Below are 16,743 nucleotides of genomic sequence, written 5' to 3' on the forward strand. Positions count from 1 at the left end.
GGAAAGATAGTAACTTTACAGTGGAGAAACCCAATAGAAACCACTTAACCAAGTGGTCAAGGTCAACATCACCTGTACAAACATATGACATGAACTGCATGATGCATTAAGGATACATTTCTGTGAAATTCTTGCCAAAATGCACACTCATTCCAATCATGAGAAAACATCAGACAAATCCACACATCAAGGGATACTATTCGGAGTAACTGATCAGTATTCTTCAAAAGTGTCTTGTCTTTTTGAAGACAAGAAAAGACTGAGGAACTATTACAGAGACATAACAACTAAATGCAATGTGGGATCCTGGATTGGATCCTAGAACAGAGATAGTGGATAAAGTGGTGAAATTCAAATAGGGTATTTAGTTAATAGCACTGTATCAATGTTAATTTCTTGGTTCTGATAGTGGTACTGTGGTTTTGTAAGTGTTAACATTAGGGAAGGCTAAGTGAGGGACATATGAAACCTACTATTTTTCCAACTTTTCTGTAAGTTAAAAATTAGTTCAAAATAAAGTTTAAAAAAAGGGTGGTGGAGGATAATATGGTGAAACCAGTTAGTATAACTGATTTTTTTCTTCCCCAGCTGCGTTCAGCCGCTTTGGTATACACAGAGCAGGCAGACTGTGTGTAAGACAGTGACTGGAGTCTAGGGCATGTTCTCAAAGCAGGGTAAGCCGCCCTGTTAGTTTGGGTCCTCTAGGAAGCAGACACTGCGGTGGAAGTGGGAATTTACCCCAGCTACGTGCAGTCATGGGCTGGGGCCCACCTCTCACTCGTGGGCTAAGCACGCTTTGACTGGCAGCACGTGTCCACTCAGCCCCCACGAGCCCCTCCCTGTAGTGTTCCAGGTGCCTATTGGGAACCTCCCCACTCTTGTGTCAGCTGGAAGGAAGACCACCGCCTCCTCAGTTCTACAACCAAGTGGTACTTTGACCCCTTGTGAGAGACTGGACAGGCAGATGGGAGCAGGCAGGAGGAGCCATCCCACTGGCAGAAGACATCACTGAAAAGTCATTTTCTTGGCTGGTGTCAGTCACAGAATCAACTGAAAAACAAGACAGAGCCTAGAGGGAGGCAGCACCCATGGGAGCCAACTAGGAAATCGCAATGAATTGATTTTAAGTAGCTGCCGGTGTGATTTTTAGCCACAGGCCTCAACCAGCTTTCAAAACCTGCTAGTAAGAGTCTCACAGTAGTCACCAAGTAAAGCCAGCACAGACATTTAGCTTTTAATTTGACAGCAAGGATCTGCTTAGCTGGGAGATGGCTTAGAAAGTGAATAAGAGGAAGAGAACTCTTTTTGCTGCAAGTTTAAGATAATTTTTCACATCTATCAACCACTTTTGAAAATAAAAATTTTTTTAGTAAATCTGTCTTCTGCCACCCCAGCTAAGTATGCATGTTGAGTAAAATTATTTCACCACCTAAACTTGAGGGAGAAATAGACTCGGATGATAGTAAGTGCCGGCAATGCCCCACCCCCACACTTTGGTAGCATATCCTGCAGGAAGCCGCGATCAGAGACTGAATGGGTTTAATGTATCCACACCAGCATGCACAGAATGGCCAGGCTGGCTGATGCTGGGACTGGATCCCTGGCTGCTTCCTAAAGCGTCCAGGGCCGCCCCAGGAAGAGAGGCCTCGGGAGCCAATACAGGAGAGGCTGGTGGGGTGCTGCCAACAGTTTCCCTGACCACATCTCAAAGCAAGTGAAAGGGACCTGCAGGCGGAAAAGGGGAGGGGAGGGGAAGGAGGAGGGAAAGGGAGGGGAGGGAGAGACGAAGGGGAAGGGAAAAGAGGACGACTGGTGGCAAACATGACAGAGTCTGGAGTACACAGGAAAAGCCAGTCCATCTTTACTGTAGTGAGTGCAGGATACAAAGAGTTTACAACAACCTCTAACATTTTCTTAACCATTTGATAAAAAGTTCACTATAATATTTATTGTATAATGAAGAAAAAAAACACATTCAGGGAAAAATTGAGATTAACTTATTTTTCTTAAAAGGTTCATCTCAAGGATGGCAACAAAGTCCAGCTTGTGCCGCCAAACGGTTTTACATGATCAAACCGTGTACAGCTTCTTGTGTGAACTGTTGACTACAAACATTTACCAAATACATAAATCTCTTTTAAAAAAGCCATTTTAAATATAGCAAAGCAGTGTCTTCTTGCACAGCAAAGTGAAGAAAGTTTCTACAGAGAAATAAAAGTTTTACATTTGTAAAATCTTTTTCACATTCTAATCATCTAGCTTCTTATGATCCAATGCCAGGAGTTTTCTGGTTCCTTATTTACTATGTATTTCTTGTGCGCATGATGGTTAATACAGAAAATATGTTAATGCTTTATTAGTTGTCCTTACAGTAAAAGGAAATGGTAAAACATATACTGTTCTTTTAGAACAAACCCCTGATTTAGTCTCTTAACACAATGGACATAATTAGGGCTCAAAAGATTGATTTTTGATTGGGACCATCTGTAGACGTACAATGGTGACTTTCACTCTCAATGTAGTACCAGGTAGACTGCTGAAGGAAGTACAGCTGCTGGAAACTGTACTTTAACCAGTGCAATTTAAGCTTTTTTTGTTTTTGTCTTTTAGTAATAAAATACTTCATCTGCAGGGATAAAATTTCTTATGATGGTGTCATACAAAACACATGAGTCTAAAAGGGTAGAAAAGTAGGTTCTAAAGTAACACGGTTAGTGTCTTCCCCACTCTGAGCTGGTTTCCACCAGGAGACGTGTATGTTTATGTGTTCGTACATGGGGTCTGGGTGAGGGTGTCTCTGTCAAGTCCATATGCTCTAAGTCACACTGGGTGTATGGGAAAAGGGTTAACAGTCAAATACTCAGTTCCTGAAAACGGAATACATTGTTACTTGGTCAGTGTAATTGAAATACAAACTCCGAGCCTTGCGTAATATTATTTTAGAAAACAGTAGTTGTACTGATTATAAACCTGCATAGAAAGAAAGACTATTGAGATACAGTCAGAAAAGCCATCTCATAAGGCACACAAGAAAATAGACAGTAAATGTGAATGTGTTAACTCCTATCCCATGTACAGCAGAAGTTCATGAACATGCATAAATAACAACCAAAGAAGCACTGAACACTTCCAAAGCTATAAATGGTTTACAAAGTGGTAAGGATTATCCTGGAAATTCAGTGTTGGGAAACTGTCTTCTTTCAACTAGGTGTGACCTCATGAAGAAATGTGCCTGTAAGTAGTTCAGTAAAATAAGTATATTTTAAAGAAAAACCAATCCTTTCTGAATAAGAGCCAAATTTCGAAACTGACGAGAGGAGAAAGCATATTGCCCTCCCTTTTTTGGCCTCTTATCAAAATTTACTACTGAAAATGTCATTAAAAACAGAATTCCATTTTGCAGCTGGGAATGCCACAAGTTTATCCTGTACCTACTACCTATGTGTCAGCCAGGAAGTCTGGCTGATGATTTGTCATAAAGAGCATAGGAGGAAAACGTCACAAGGAATGCAATTTAGGGGGAAAAACCAAAACATAAGTAAAAATTGTAGGTAGCTGCTTAATATTAAGTTTAAAATAGAAAATAGCAGTAATTTTAAACCCTTATTTTGAGTTTCTCAGGAAAGGGAGTATTTAAAAATCGATGATGAAAGACATACAGGACTTTGAATTTTGTTCATGGCACGATCCCAGGGACCTGCCGAACTTGCTGTTACCACTTAGCTGTCCTCCTGTGAGAGTAAGGCCTTGGTCAGCATCTCAGTTGAGGGCATTAGGATGGCAAGAGTTGTGCCAAGAATCGGCACCATGAGAGGACTGCTCCCCACACCGCAGTGTCATTCGATGCAGAGTGTCCGGCGTGGTAGTGTTCTGTAACCAGCTGCATCACTCTATTTTAGAGGGTCAAGGAAAAAAGACCCCTTTCCCCACGAATATTTTTCCCTAATCATTTACCACTTGTAAAACCTTTGTGCTCATCAACTATTTTGCCATTTTCTCTAATATTAATTAAATTAGGTCAGCTTTTCTACTATATTTTTTTCCTCACAAAAGGCAAGTTTTAAATAATGCCTTATAAAATCTGTCACAACACATTTTACATTTATGCAGGATGAACTTAACACCAATTTTTTTTGCCACTTTGCTATTTATATACACATATAAAATATATAATGATGCTCAACCCATACAGCACAAAGATTACAATGTAACATCACACATTCACCACCAGTGAGGGGAGAAACCCCTTTATACAATCCTCTGAAAAGACTGGGCCAATAATTAAAATCCAAAGTACAGTATATTTAACAAAATAGTAAATATTAAACAGTGAATACTCTACTTAATAAGGATCTCGCCTTTTCCCCCTAAATTGGCGGCAATCCACAAAAATATACTTTTTAATCTGGTGACCATACAATACATAGGTACTTACATCAAAGGTGATAATATATTTAAGATTCTATATACACAAAGAGTTTGGCTCAACTTTTAATTTACATATAGAATAATAAGTGTTCATGGCTTTTTTTTTCCAAGGTTCTGCTTGCAAGATATTTTTGTTTGTTTTTTTTCCCCCTCTTAAAATAAAACTAGAAAGTTAAAACAAGATAAAGCTATTCTCTAAAAAAAAAGTTACAACATACAGCTTTGGCTTATATAAATAATTCATAGCAGAATGTGTTCAAAAGTAGTGAATATAATTTTATATATAGTCATCAATTCATAAGGGTGTTTTCTTTCATATAAAATATACATGAGCTAAAATCAGTTTCTTTAATTTTTATGATATGAATGTAAAAAGAAACTTCTGACATATTCCAATTATAACTTAATATATTAATTTACTGTTAATGCTCTATATTTCTAGGCTAATATTTTCTGAATATCTCATGCGTGTTTTCTATTCTCTCTCTTTTTTATTAAAGATCACTTCTTTGACCCAATACATTTTTGCACGTGCAAAACAGTTATGTGTGGGGCTTTTTTTGTTTTGTTTTTTTGTTTTTAATATCAACAGCCCTTTCCCATGCACCTCTTTGCAACAGAGACCCATGCCAGGTGGGTAATTAATATAAATGTCATCTTATGTACAGTATTGCTTTCTTGGTTCCTGCTTTTCTACTGCTCTGTTCTACAAAGCATTTTTCTTAAGTAACTACAGTCACCGCACAGTTAAATAAAACAAGTAGGGGCCCTCTAGGTTTCTGCAAGCTAGTGTGGGAGAATTATATATATGGGTACACGTTTCTCTGCAAAAACTGGTTATCTTATGAAACAAGTAGTCCAAGGAAGTGCCAGACTAGACTCTGCCTACAGGGTGCTCTGTTTGCCATGGGACGCACACCTGCAGATCTACAAGAGTTTGCAGGTAAGTGCCTGATTCTGTGTATGCAACACACACCCACACATACACACACTCACACCCACATACATATATATGTAAAGGGATATATATGTATGTATGTACATATAAATATATTTAACTCATGTCCTTATTTACCAACTTAGATATGTAGAGCAGTTCACTGCAGTAACAAAGTACAAACACCAGCCTGGAAGCCTTAGGTCACCCACGTGTCCATCCTCATTCGCTTTACGGAAGGGCTCTCTCTGTCCTCAGTGTTTGGGGGTCGGCCAAGCACAATCGGAGAATGGAAGTCGCTCCGCGGGTCCTCCCGGTCACTGCCATCATAGGAGCTGCTCGAGCTGCTCAGACTGTCCACAGGGGAGCGGCCCATTTCCTGCCGCGGCTGTGGTTGCGGCTGCGGCTGCGGCTGCGGCTGGGGGGGTTGTGACTGTGGCGGCGGCTGCTGCTGGAAGCCTGATGGGGTCATTCGATCCCGGGGAGGTGAAATTGGTTCTGACTTAATGTTGATGTTTTGGTTGGTATTAATGGATAAATTCGAACCCTGAGATAACTGCCCTCCAGCACTGAAGGAAAAAAAAAAGATATGGTAGATGGTTTGTGAGTGCATCTGCATAAATGGAATATTACAGACACCACCTGACTGAAAAGAGTCCAGGGTCTGAAATACTGTCAGAATTCCCCAAGACCAGTTTTGGTGTTTCCTGCAGTGCTTGGCACAGAAAAAAATTATATATCCCTGGTAGAAAAAAAACAAGTACAGTTGAGATTTTTAGTGACTGGTCCTGTTACCCACAGTCCTGGTACTTCTGTAGCTGAAGTATCCAAAACAGTGTCAGTGACTAATGCTGTACATGGACCAAAACGGCAGAGGAACAATATGGCAACTTGAATTCTTCTCCCTCTCTTCCTTTCTGCTGCTTCTGTGACAGGCACAACATGTCACCTACTCTCACAGCAGCTCTCAGAAGTCAGTCATGTCACCCTATTTTCCAGATGAGGAAAGAGTCTCAGAAAGGCTAAGTGACTTGCTCAGAGTAGGACACAGTAGAGTGTATACAGGCTTTTCCCCCAGTCTGAGCACCAAGCCTTTTCCACTTGCCTTTGCATGGCTATTTTTAGTGTGTTCATTTAGGATGTTCTGCAAAGGCCCGAGGGCCAAACACCTGTGTAGGCAAAGAAATTTCCCTCAGATACTCTGCGCCTTTCTCCATGACACAATTCCCAAGACGACTGATAACAGTATGCATTGTGGAGCTATTTCAGGATGCAGGGAAGCTCTCTGGGGATTTTCAGGGCAGGAGGCTAGGAGGCTGGGTGTCCTGAGCAGGGGCGAGGCGGCCAACCCTCGTGGAGGCCACGTGGGCCTGCTATGCTGTCCCCTCTTCTAGGATGTTCTCCTCTAGCTGCTCTGTGGGCTGACTATTCTGTTCTACTGAAGCACCATTCCTTCTCCTGCTGGTGATGCCTGGTCCTACCTGGGCACCACTGTAAACCCTTTTCAGTTATATCCCTACACGCTATCCATAAGGAACATTCTCTTTTGTGAACCCTTCTTGGTGAGGTATACAGTGTATGCAGCGGGCTGGGATCAACCACATGAATCCCATGTAGCTTGATTCATACATAAGATACGCAAGCCCTACCACTCCTCCCCTACGATCCAGGGAGAAAAAGCAAAGGGCACAGCTCATTTTCTTATTCTCTTTGTCTGTTGATGTTAACCAAGGCAAAAAAAGAGAAGGGTGGTAGGTAGGCCGGAATACCTTCAGGCTGCCTTTCTTCAAACAGTGGAATGAGACAGAGGTTGGGAAATAGGGGTACAGATTTGGGGAAAATTTCTAGTTACTCACACGAGAGAGCTGAGGGCTGCTTGTCCTAAATGGTGCTGCTGCCAGGCTGACACCTGTCCCAGAGACAGCATTCCTGGGGAGTTGAAGCCCTGCAGGGCCGACAGGTCTGCACTAGTCAGTGAGTAATCTAAAAAAGAAGGAAATGTTGCTTGTGTGTGTAATTAAAAGGACCATGCAAAATCTGTTTTTCAAATAGTTGCTTCAAAAGTTTTCTTAGGTTGAGAGAAGCCAGGTACTTCATAACATCAAACAACGCACTTATGGGTCTAAAACCCACAAAAAAATTCTTCTTTTGGGAGGTTTATAGGACCTAGCTGTATTCAGTTGTCTGGGATTATTTCAATAAAAAAGGTTTCAATTTTGTACTAAATATTTATAGTTTATTATTTTTCAAAAAGTTGAGATACTTCTTCCGGACTTGTAAATAGAAATAATAAAAATGCCATCACGAAAGGATGTTCCTATACAATTGTTATTTTAAATAAATATGCCCACTGCTACCCTCCTGAACAAAGAGAAACACTCCAGCTCACCCTGACTCCATCTAAATCAGCAAGTCTCATATTCTTGAAGTACAGGGGGAGCAGGAAAGACTCAGGACCCCTTCTCATGGGGTGCCAAGCTTAGTGACATAGACAGTATTTACATTATCACACAATTAAATAACTGCATTTGTTCGAAGTACAGGAACTGCCAAAGATCCCTGATTGCATGCAAAATGAAAGTTCATCAAAAAACTGTTACAAGACATAATATACATGAATGCTTCAGTCATAATCATTGTGACCAAGACTTAGGATGTTAGTTATCAGACTTAGGATGTTAGTTATCATTCACACGTAGAGTTATTTCAGTTCATCATTAACGCTTGTCTTTTCCAGTTAGTTCTAAAGAGAGGAGGCAAAAACTCTTCTAACTTCTTTTTCATGTCTCAAGAGAGGTGTTTAAAGAAATTGGTCTTCCTAGTGAATTAGCATTTTAAAAAAAGAAACTGAGTTGCAACAGCATAGCTCTGCTTAGGATATTTTCTCATCCAGTGTTCTCTAAGATTGCCTCGTCCCTCCCCACAGAAGCTGGGGTGGGGGTCCATCACACTGTGCCTTCCACAGTGCCTCCAAGTCCTTCCAACTACTTACCTGACATGTCTACTTGTATGTCTCTCCAGACACCTCAAATCTGACATGACTCCACTGGACTCATCATTTCCTCCAAACCTGCTTCTCTTTAGTAAATGGAACCAACTTTCACATGACTGTTCGTGCCAGAAACCTGTGGGTGTTATCCTTGGTACTTACTTCCACCACCAACCATCATGTCTGGTTGACTCTAGCTACTGTCTCTCAAGCCTGCCCAAGTTTCACCGTCTCCACTGCCACCACCCTAGTTCACGCCATCAGTATCCATTACTTGGACCATCACAGTAGCCTCTTGTGTGGTGTCCTTGAATTCAATTTCGCCCCATGCACACTGTAGCCAGGTGATCTCAAAAAACAAATATGGTCATACCTCTCTGCTTAAAACCTTTCTATGGCTTCCCAATGCTCTCAATGCTTCTCATGTCCAAAGTCCTCAACAAGGCCTATGCATCCCTACTTACCTCTGTAGTTTCAACTCTACAGCCGTCCCATCCCTCCAGCCATGCTCCTGCTGCCTCCCAGCCTTGGTACACAGTACTCCCTCTTCCCGGAACACTCTCCCTACTCTGCCTGGCTGAGTCAGGCGTGCTCCTTCAGGTTGAAGCTTCAGTGCAGCCCTTAACACGGCAGTAATAAATTATTCCTAGAGCTGTTTGTCCTGTGTCTTTTCCTCTGATAGACCCTACATTCCACTGTTAACCATGCACTCTTGTATTTCCAGTGCCCGGCACAGTGCTTGTCACACAGTACGTGTTCAATAAATATGTGCTGAATGGATCCATGAATGAGTGGAGAAGCTGGGAGCGATCTTATGGATGGGCATGAGGAAGCAAGCGTCTATATGATTCCTCCACACAGAACTATTGTACTCTTTGAAATGTTGCTCATTTATTCATCCCTGTACTGACTGACTGGCATGTGTTTGACACGTGCCACACATACAACGTAGCTGATATACTAACGAAAGACAAAACATGGATGCATGTTTTAAAAAGGCAAATAGATAAATATGTTAAAGATAACGTGGTAACATTAAACAGAATAGGTGCTCTGAGAGAGAGCAAAGACTATGTAGTTAAAGAAAGAGTGAGACTGATGCTAAGTGATGGACAGTTTTGACAGAACCTGACTCCATTTTTATGTTTTGGTAATTCCTTCTGGACTTAAAAAAAAAAGATTCTTTAAATCCAATGGCATTTCTAAAAACAAATACAGGGGGATATCTAAGTTGAATATTGGAAAAACCTGTCATGAAATGCTCAGTAAACTGTAATCTAATGTTGACACCCAGCTCAAGCCCCATCTCCTCAGCCAACACTCCTCTGAACATTCTAGCTCACAGATTTCCTTCTTTCCTCACCTTTTAGAGATCAGAGTATCAACTGGTAACCTCAACAACTCAGGACTTCCCCGCCATAGTTACCAACTTAGGTATGTCCTGTCTCCTTTTCCAGAATAAACTTGGGAGAAAATATATGTCCCTAGAATAGTGTTGCTCATATAGCTGGTGATCAGGACAATGAAACAGAATTTCTATGAATGCATAATCCCTGGCTTTACTCTAGATTTAGCTGATGGATTTGGACATTTTTTTTCATATTGATTGTTGGAAAAGGTAGTAGACACTTTCTAAGAGGCTTTCTTTTTCAACAAAACCTTTTAAAGTTATTTCTGTTTTAAAAGAACTACTTGGAATTAAAGCAGCAATCAAATGTATTGATGGCTCTGCACCCCTCTGGGAGCTCCAGAGAGCAGGGTGAAAGCACCGTGCTACAGCATTTACCCTGAAGTCTAAAATTAGATGATTTTTATTAGTCTCCTTATTAGAATCACAAAAGAATAAATTCTCTGCACTGTAGTCTCTGAAAAACTGGCAAGGTATTTTTAACTATTTCCCTCTTTCCTTCTTTTGAAGCATCAGGTGTTTGGCTCAGCTGGTGAGAAAGTGAAGCCCCATGTGTCCTCTGCTGCTCCCTATAATGGCACATCTAGAGAAACCTGTGCACGTTGGGTTCTCCACACAGCCTGCGTGGCTGAAAGCACCCCTTCAGTCACTGCAGCATTCTTAAATTTGCTTAATATATCCTCCAAATAGGGTATTTGGGAGTGAAATGTCTAAATAAACATGAATGAGTGAAAAGCTCCCCTCAGAGGTGACGAGTGACAGACTCTGAGGAGAAACAAGAAAGCTCCCGGTCTTGCCCCTCAGGCACAAACAGCGGAAACCAAACGGGCTGTCACACGGAGGAAAACACGACCTGCTGGCACAGCCACCCAGCTCCACCTCCCCGAGCCCTGAGGTCCAATGGGACTCAGTCTTTCCCAAGGTAGGTTGACACAGCATACAGAAAAACACCTTATTTCAAAGCCTGGAATAGTGAGATGCTGTTTAACAAGAACTATACAGAAAATGCTGAGCCTTTTGCTCCGCTTGCTGCATACCATAATTTTGATAACAGCTAGTTGTTTCTTCGTCAGGGGTAAGTAAAAGTTCATGCTGGGAAATCTTTCTACAATCAATGTGTATTTTCTAATTTTTTTCAAAGTAGCATGTGTTTCTTTAACATATCCAAATGTGAATCTAAGAAACTGGAAATAATTTATTTCAATAAATATACTTTTTAAGAATCATAAAAGCACATGCTGAGCACAAAACAAAGAAATAAAACCCGCAAAAGGCAACAGAGTATAGGCTTACCAGTGTTGTAGGCGGTCGGCATTGCTGAATACACCAGGCCCTGCGGAGGCAGGCTAGGGGTTGTCACAGACACCACGGGGGTAGCTAGGGGCTGAGTGGCTTGAGAACTGCTTATCCTCTGGGTATTCTGTGAGAGAGAAGAAAAAAGTAAAAGTGTTATTCTGTGAGTATTTATATTCAAACTTAATATTTTAAAAATAACATTCAATTTAAAAGTGACATTTTTCACAGTTTCATGATGTGAATGTCATTATTCCCTGAAGCAGTGATCATGTGAAAACGTTAAAAATACTAATGAGAATAACTAAATATTTAATTTTAAAGGACGTATTTTACATTAATTATTCAGTTTCCCCTAGAGTCTTTTTCATAGAGTTTATTGATGTCAGAGATATACCCTTAAAAAAGAAAACTGCATTAGGACTGATAACACTTATGTGTTAGCATAAATGAGGAATTGATGCCACTATAAAGACAGCCAAACTACCCTAAATAAAATATGTGTAGATTTTAAACACCCGAGGATAGCAAGGTCATTTGTATATATAGAGATTATAAGTCCATGAGCATATAGGGATCAAAGCTACTTTTTGCAGCATTTACATATTAACAAGGTTTTAAGTCATGGCTTACTAAAGTGCAGCTTGTATTCATATTTCCTTCCCTGTGATCCTGCAGTTGACACACACACATATATATATATGTACATGTATATGTATGTATATATTTAGATATAGATTTTTTAAGACTTTTAAAAGAGCAGTTTTAGGTTCACGGCAAAATTGAAGGAAAGGTACAGAGATTTACCATATACTCCCTGCCCCCATACATGCAGAGCCTCTCCCATCATCCACATCATCCAACATTGACCTGTTTTTTAACGGCAGATTCAGACACAGTCTCCTGACTCTTATGAGAGGAGAAGCTTTGAGTAGAGAGCTCTTGAATAAAGTACTTTTGACAGGGCTGTATGAGAAATGGTAAATGCTTGCCAACTGACAGCATCTACATAGTATCCTATCTACAGTGGGAATGAAAAAAGAAATCAACTATTAAATAATCAAGTCAGTTTAAGATAGTCACCATTCTCTATGTGTAGGGGTATGACAGGGCAGTTTCTCATGACACTGCCTTAAGCGGACACTTTCTAAAACTGAGGATCAGAGGAACAGGACAGACTCCAAGTTCCATGTGGTTAGAACACAAGAAGGCTAAAGCATAACTCCAGGGTTATTTTTTTCTAACTGAAGAAATTACAGCCTGATAACTGACATTTGAGGTACTAAGCCATATGAATAAAAGTATAATTCAGTGCCCTTGAGGTTATAAAGAGTCAGGATGTGATTCAGTTTTCTCTAACACCATTTCAAAGGGTAATCAGATAAAGGCATTTGGTTAGATCTAGATATTTGAACTTTTGATCATTTGATAAGGATCCAGATCTCATTTTATTTCTTTTTAATTTATATTTTCTATCCAATCTTAAGTTAGAGGATGTTGGAAAGACCATTCAGGTTATACTGCCCTGGATCTTGTCCCAGATTCACTAATTCCTAAGCACTGGGAAAATCATTTAACCTCTCCAAACCTCTTCAGTTATAAAGTGGGGAAGATAGTGATCATTGTGCTGCCTGCCTTGTAGTACTACTGTGAGAATCTAGTAAGGTAATAGATGGGAAATGCTTTGAGACAACTGAAGTACTACAGGAAGATAGTACCCTTAAATTATTGCTCTAAGAAACCCTCTGGCCCAAGACTTCTACATAACTCATATATAAAAAAAAAAAAAGGTAAATATATTTATTCCTTCTGATCCATAGCTATTCCCCTGGAGCTGTCATGAAGTAGAGTTATTCTAGAATTGCAAGGCTTCTAAAGGAATCTCTGTAGCCTGGTTCTAAAGGAGGCTTTAGTGTAGGCTCCAGGGCACTTGTCTTTATTTCACTTGGGGTCAGAGCCATTCACGATTATATTTTAGAGTTCAAGCCAATTTATACAACTTTCCGAATTCTAATAGATTGTGTATCTGATTATATTTTGGTCTGACACATAAAGCTCTGCATTTTAAATTAAGTTTTAGAGTCTGGAATTACCTTAAGTTTTAGAAATGTGAATGACTGTTTACAGTTTTTGGTTATATATTTGTTTCTTAATTACAAGTATTTATTTTTATGATTGCTAGATTTTATAGTCTTCAAATACTTAGAAATTTACCTTTGAGATTCTGTTATTGAGGGTATACTTTAAGGAATGTGGAAAGGAATACATTTTTGTCTCAGCATCAAGTTAAAAATTTTAATGAATTTTTGAGACAGAGATCTACTTTGGATTTAATTTGCTCTCACAGATTTGGTCACTGAAACTTCAAGAGTCAAATACTAGGTGAAAAATAAAGTGCAACATGGTTTGGTCTAGCTTTATCCATGCCATAGCTTCACCTCCATGGAAATCTACTGATGTGACCTCAAGATGGGGGGGTGGGATGGGGTGTGTGTGTGTGTGTGTGTGTGTGTGTGTGTGTGTGTAAAACAGTGACACTCCAATATATTGGTTCTACCCATCAAAGCTCAATGGCACAACCACTAGTGGATTTCCACAACCACTAGAGGGCAACATATTGCTAGATAATTCATAAGTTCACCAGGAAGCATTCATGATAACTTCTTAAGGGTATAAATAGTGAGGTTTAATCTAAGATGAATTATTTTATCTTGAACTATAAACATCCATTTGCTAATCATTACTGTATCATTAAGTAAAGTATTTCCCCAAAAGATAGTTAAAATCTGCACATGATATAATCCAACAACACAATGAAAGCTGGCTAGTGTATTTTAGTTAACCAATATGAAACCACATCCAAAACTGTGAGAGTGAACACAAAGTTAAAGAACAATCTCTCATTTTAAGGACAGAGCACAGACAACCTTATTTGAAAAGAAACCAACTGTGCAAAACACACCAGCATGCATATATATATAATAATAAAATGTAAACAAAATGAACAGATGCCTTTCCCCCATGCTTTCATGCAATCTAAACCTCTGTCCATGCTAAAAGCTAAACATTTTCAAGTTTTTATTCCCCTTAAAGTCACCTAATTAGCAGCTGACTGTGAAATCAGAAGATCAGTTCTGTGAGGTTTGAGTTTTAGTTCCCAAAGAAATATATCAACTGAAAGTTACTTTTAGTCAAATTTAATTTCTAGAAAAAAAGCCAATAGAAATCATTTGTTTTGGAAAAAAGGTAACAGCTACTTTTAAGAACAGAATATCTTCTGATAGAAAAAAAAGTAAGTTTGTGTATGTTAAATTAAAGACATTCATTTTAATAAACAGGGAACCCCCTTGTGGTTCAGATCGTCTCATGCAGGATGAAATAATTCTAACTCTGTGAAAAAAGGTGACCTCACCAAAAATGATGTAATCTTTTTGAAAGAAAGAGAAACACAAGATAGTGTGTTACAATCTGAGGAACTGTGAGGGTGAAGTCATTTTCTAAAAATATATTAATAATTTGGGGAACTATAAAAGGTATTTTGTATCTTTCCTTAAAAAAATTCTTTAATGTGTCTTGTCATCATGGACAGCTATTGTTTATAAAGGCTCTATTCCAAAGTTCCCTAAAAAGTTGTAACAAATAAAATGGGTCAAGATATACAATTATAAGTAGAAAAACCAGACTCTGCAGTACCAGTAGGTTGGTCTAGTTATTCAAAATGTTTGGACAGTATTTAATAGCAAGAAAAAAAATGTGTGTAACAAAGGGAACATTAGATAAAAACACTGAAGAGAATTAGTACTTTCTACATCTTTTTCAACTCCCTTCAATCAGAAACCCACACTCACCAACTCCAATTCCTCTTCCTCCGACTGCACTCAGCACATAAGAGGGATAAGAGAGTTACTAAGACTGTTGGTACTCGAATATAAAATATTTCTTTAGAAAAACATGTTATCTGAACACTAGCAGTTGTTTGGAAGTCTAAAGAGATGATTATATATGCAGTGAGTACAAACATAAATTATTTACTGTTTCTGTACCTGTAGTTGACTTCAAAAGACTGGAAAGATTCTTTTAAATCCTCTAGGGCCAGGATTTAAAGACATTCCTACCCCAACTTGGTCTGCTCTTATGCTGGCCTCGCCTACACATGGCCATGCTACTGTGACAATATATAAAACGATTTCCTAATCATGAAACTAGTTTCTATTTGGAATCTGGAGAATATTAACTCTATACTTACATCTAAATCCTCCCATCCCTACCCTACCTGGTCACACATGTCCACTTATCTTATACTAGATTCTGTGCTCCTTGGTGGGCAGAAATTATCTTGTTTTCTTATTTCCCACAGTAACTAGCACACTGTTATGAAACGACAAGAACTCAAACATTTAGTAAGTATAGTTTTAAATAATACAAATTTATATGTTTATCATTTGCAAATACAGTTTTCAAATGAATATAATAATTTCAATGGAGAAAAATCACATATATGAAGAAAATGAGACTGGAGGAGAAATGAACTGATAAATCACATACAGAAAAGATGAATGAAACATATTGCTCCTTTTTTCCCTACACATCTAGAAAGCATTAATATGCTAGAAATAATCTACAATCTAGTTTTTTTATTATTTTACTTGAATAAGTCAAGCTTCTTTGTCAATCTGCTAAAGGTGTCTTTATAATAAGCATCACTGATACATGAAGCCCCAATGTGAAAGCAGACAATGGTGTAAAATAGGAGGGAAGCTCATTATTTACTCTGAAAAACAACTACCTGGCCTATAAACTTCTATTTCAAATGTGGGCAAAATGCTCTTCAACTGTTTTGTTATAGATGTCTTCACACATCTCCAACTGTAAGACACATCAAAATAATATGGGTGTGTGTATGTACAGTTTTCAATATAACTTAAATGGATAAGGGTGTAAATAGTTTCTGTGGCAAATTTTAAGAATTCCACGGAGATGCTTCATGATCTCTTAAAAAAAAGATCAAGATAACTGACAAGTTGCTAAATGTCAAACTTGTAGTTTGTCCTTAAGTTTTGTAGTTTATTAGTAATTCTTATAAACATATTTCTATACCTTAAGTGAAACTTCCTACAGTTTTTATTTCTGAAGGATAGTGGCAGGTATTCCACATCCAGTTCATGAAAGGTGAGCCAGATGACTATCCTAAATGTCATTTTTTCTCAGCTCCTTTTCTTGGGGGTATACTTCTCCGTTATATATAGGTATGTATTTTTTTTTAACATCTTTATTGGAGTATAATTGCTTTACAATGTTGTTAGTTTCTGCTGTATAACAAAGTGAATCAGCTATATGTATATATATATTCCCCCCTCCCTATATATGTATCCCCTCCCTCTTGCATCTCCCTCCCACCCTCCCTATCCCACCCCTCTAGGCGGTCACAAAGCACTGAGATGATCTCCCTGTGCGTGCGATGCAGCTGCTTCCCACTAGCTATCTATTTTACTTCTGGTAGTGTATATCTCTCACTTCGTCCCAGCTTACCCTTACCCCTCCTGGTGTCCTCAAGTCCATTCTCTACGTCTGTGTCTTTATTCCTGTCCTGCCCCTAGGTTCGTCAGAACCAAATTTTTTTTTTTTTAGATTCCATATGTGTTAGCATACGGTATTTGTTTTTCTCTTTCTGACTTACTTCACTCTGTA

The 16,743-nt window shown here is 39.0% G+C and overlaps 1 protein-coding gene and 1 long non-coding RNA gene across 7 annotated transcripts in view; both read right to left on the reverse strand.

Moving 5' to 3' along the window:
• LOC309654486 overlaps positions 1-16,743 on the reverse strand; it is a 551,553-nt gene that overhangs the window by 433,282 nt on the left and 101,528 nt on the right. The window lies entirely within an intron of this gene.
• The window catches only part of MEF2A (myocyte enhancer factor 2A), a 93,075-nt gene continuing 78,169 nt past the window's right edge, over positions 1,838-16,743 (reverse strand). For 3 of the 6 annotated variants that reach the window (XM_082448445.1, XM_082448446.1, XM_082448449.1), the window contains 4 exons: positions 14,904-14,927; positions 11,056-11,182; positions 7,222-7,348; positions 1,838-5,934 (listed from right to left, as the gene is read on the reverse strand). In XM_082448445.1, coding sequence (XP_082304571.1) covers positions 5,565-5,934; positions 7,222-7,348; positions 11,056-11,182; positions 14,904-14,927 — 648 coding nt within the window. In that variant the 3' untranslated portion in view covers positions 1,838-5,564. The remainder of the gene's footprint in view (positions 5,935-7,221; positions 7,349-11,055; positions 11,183-14,903; positions 14,928-16,743) is intronic. The other 3 variants (XM_082448447.1, XM_082448448.1, XM_082448450.1) reach the window with 1 other exon arrangement.

This window comes from Balaenoptera physalus, assembly GCF_965194825.1.
Source record: "Balaenoptera physalus genome assembly, chromosome: 2".
NCBI classification, from domain to species: domain Eukaryota; kingdom Metazoa; phylum Chordata; class Mammalia; order Artiodactyla; family Balaenopteridae; genus Balaenoptera; species Balaenoptera physalus.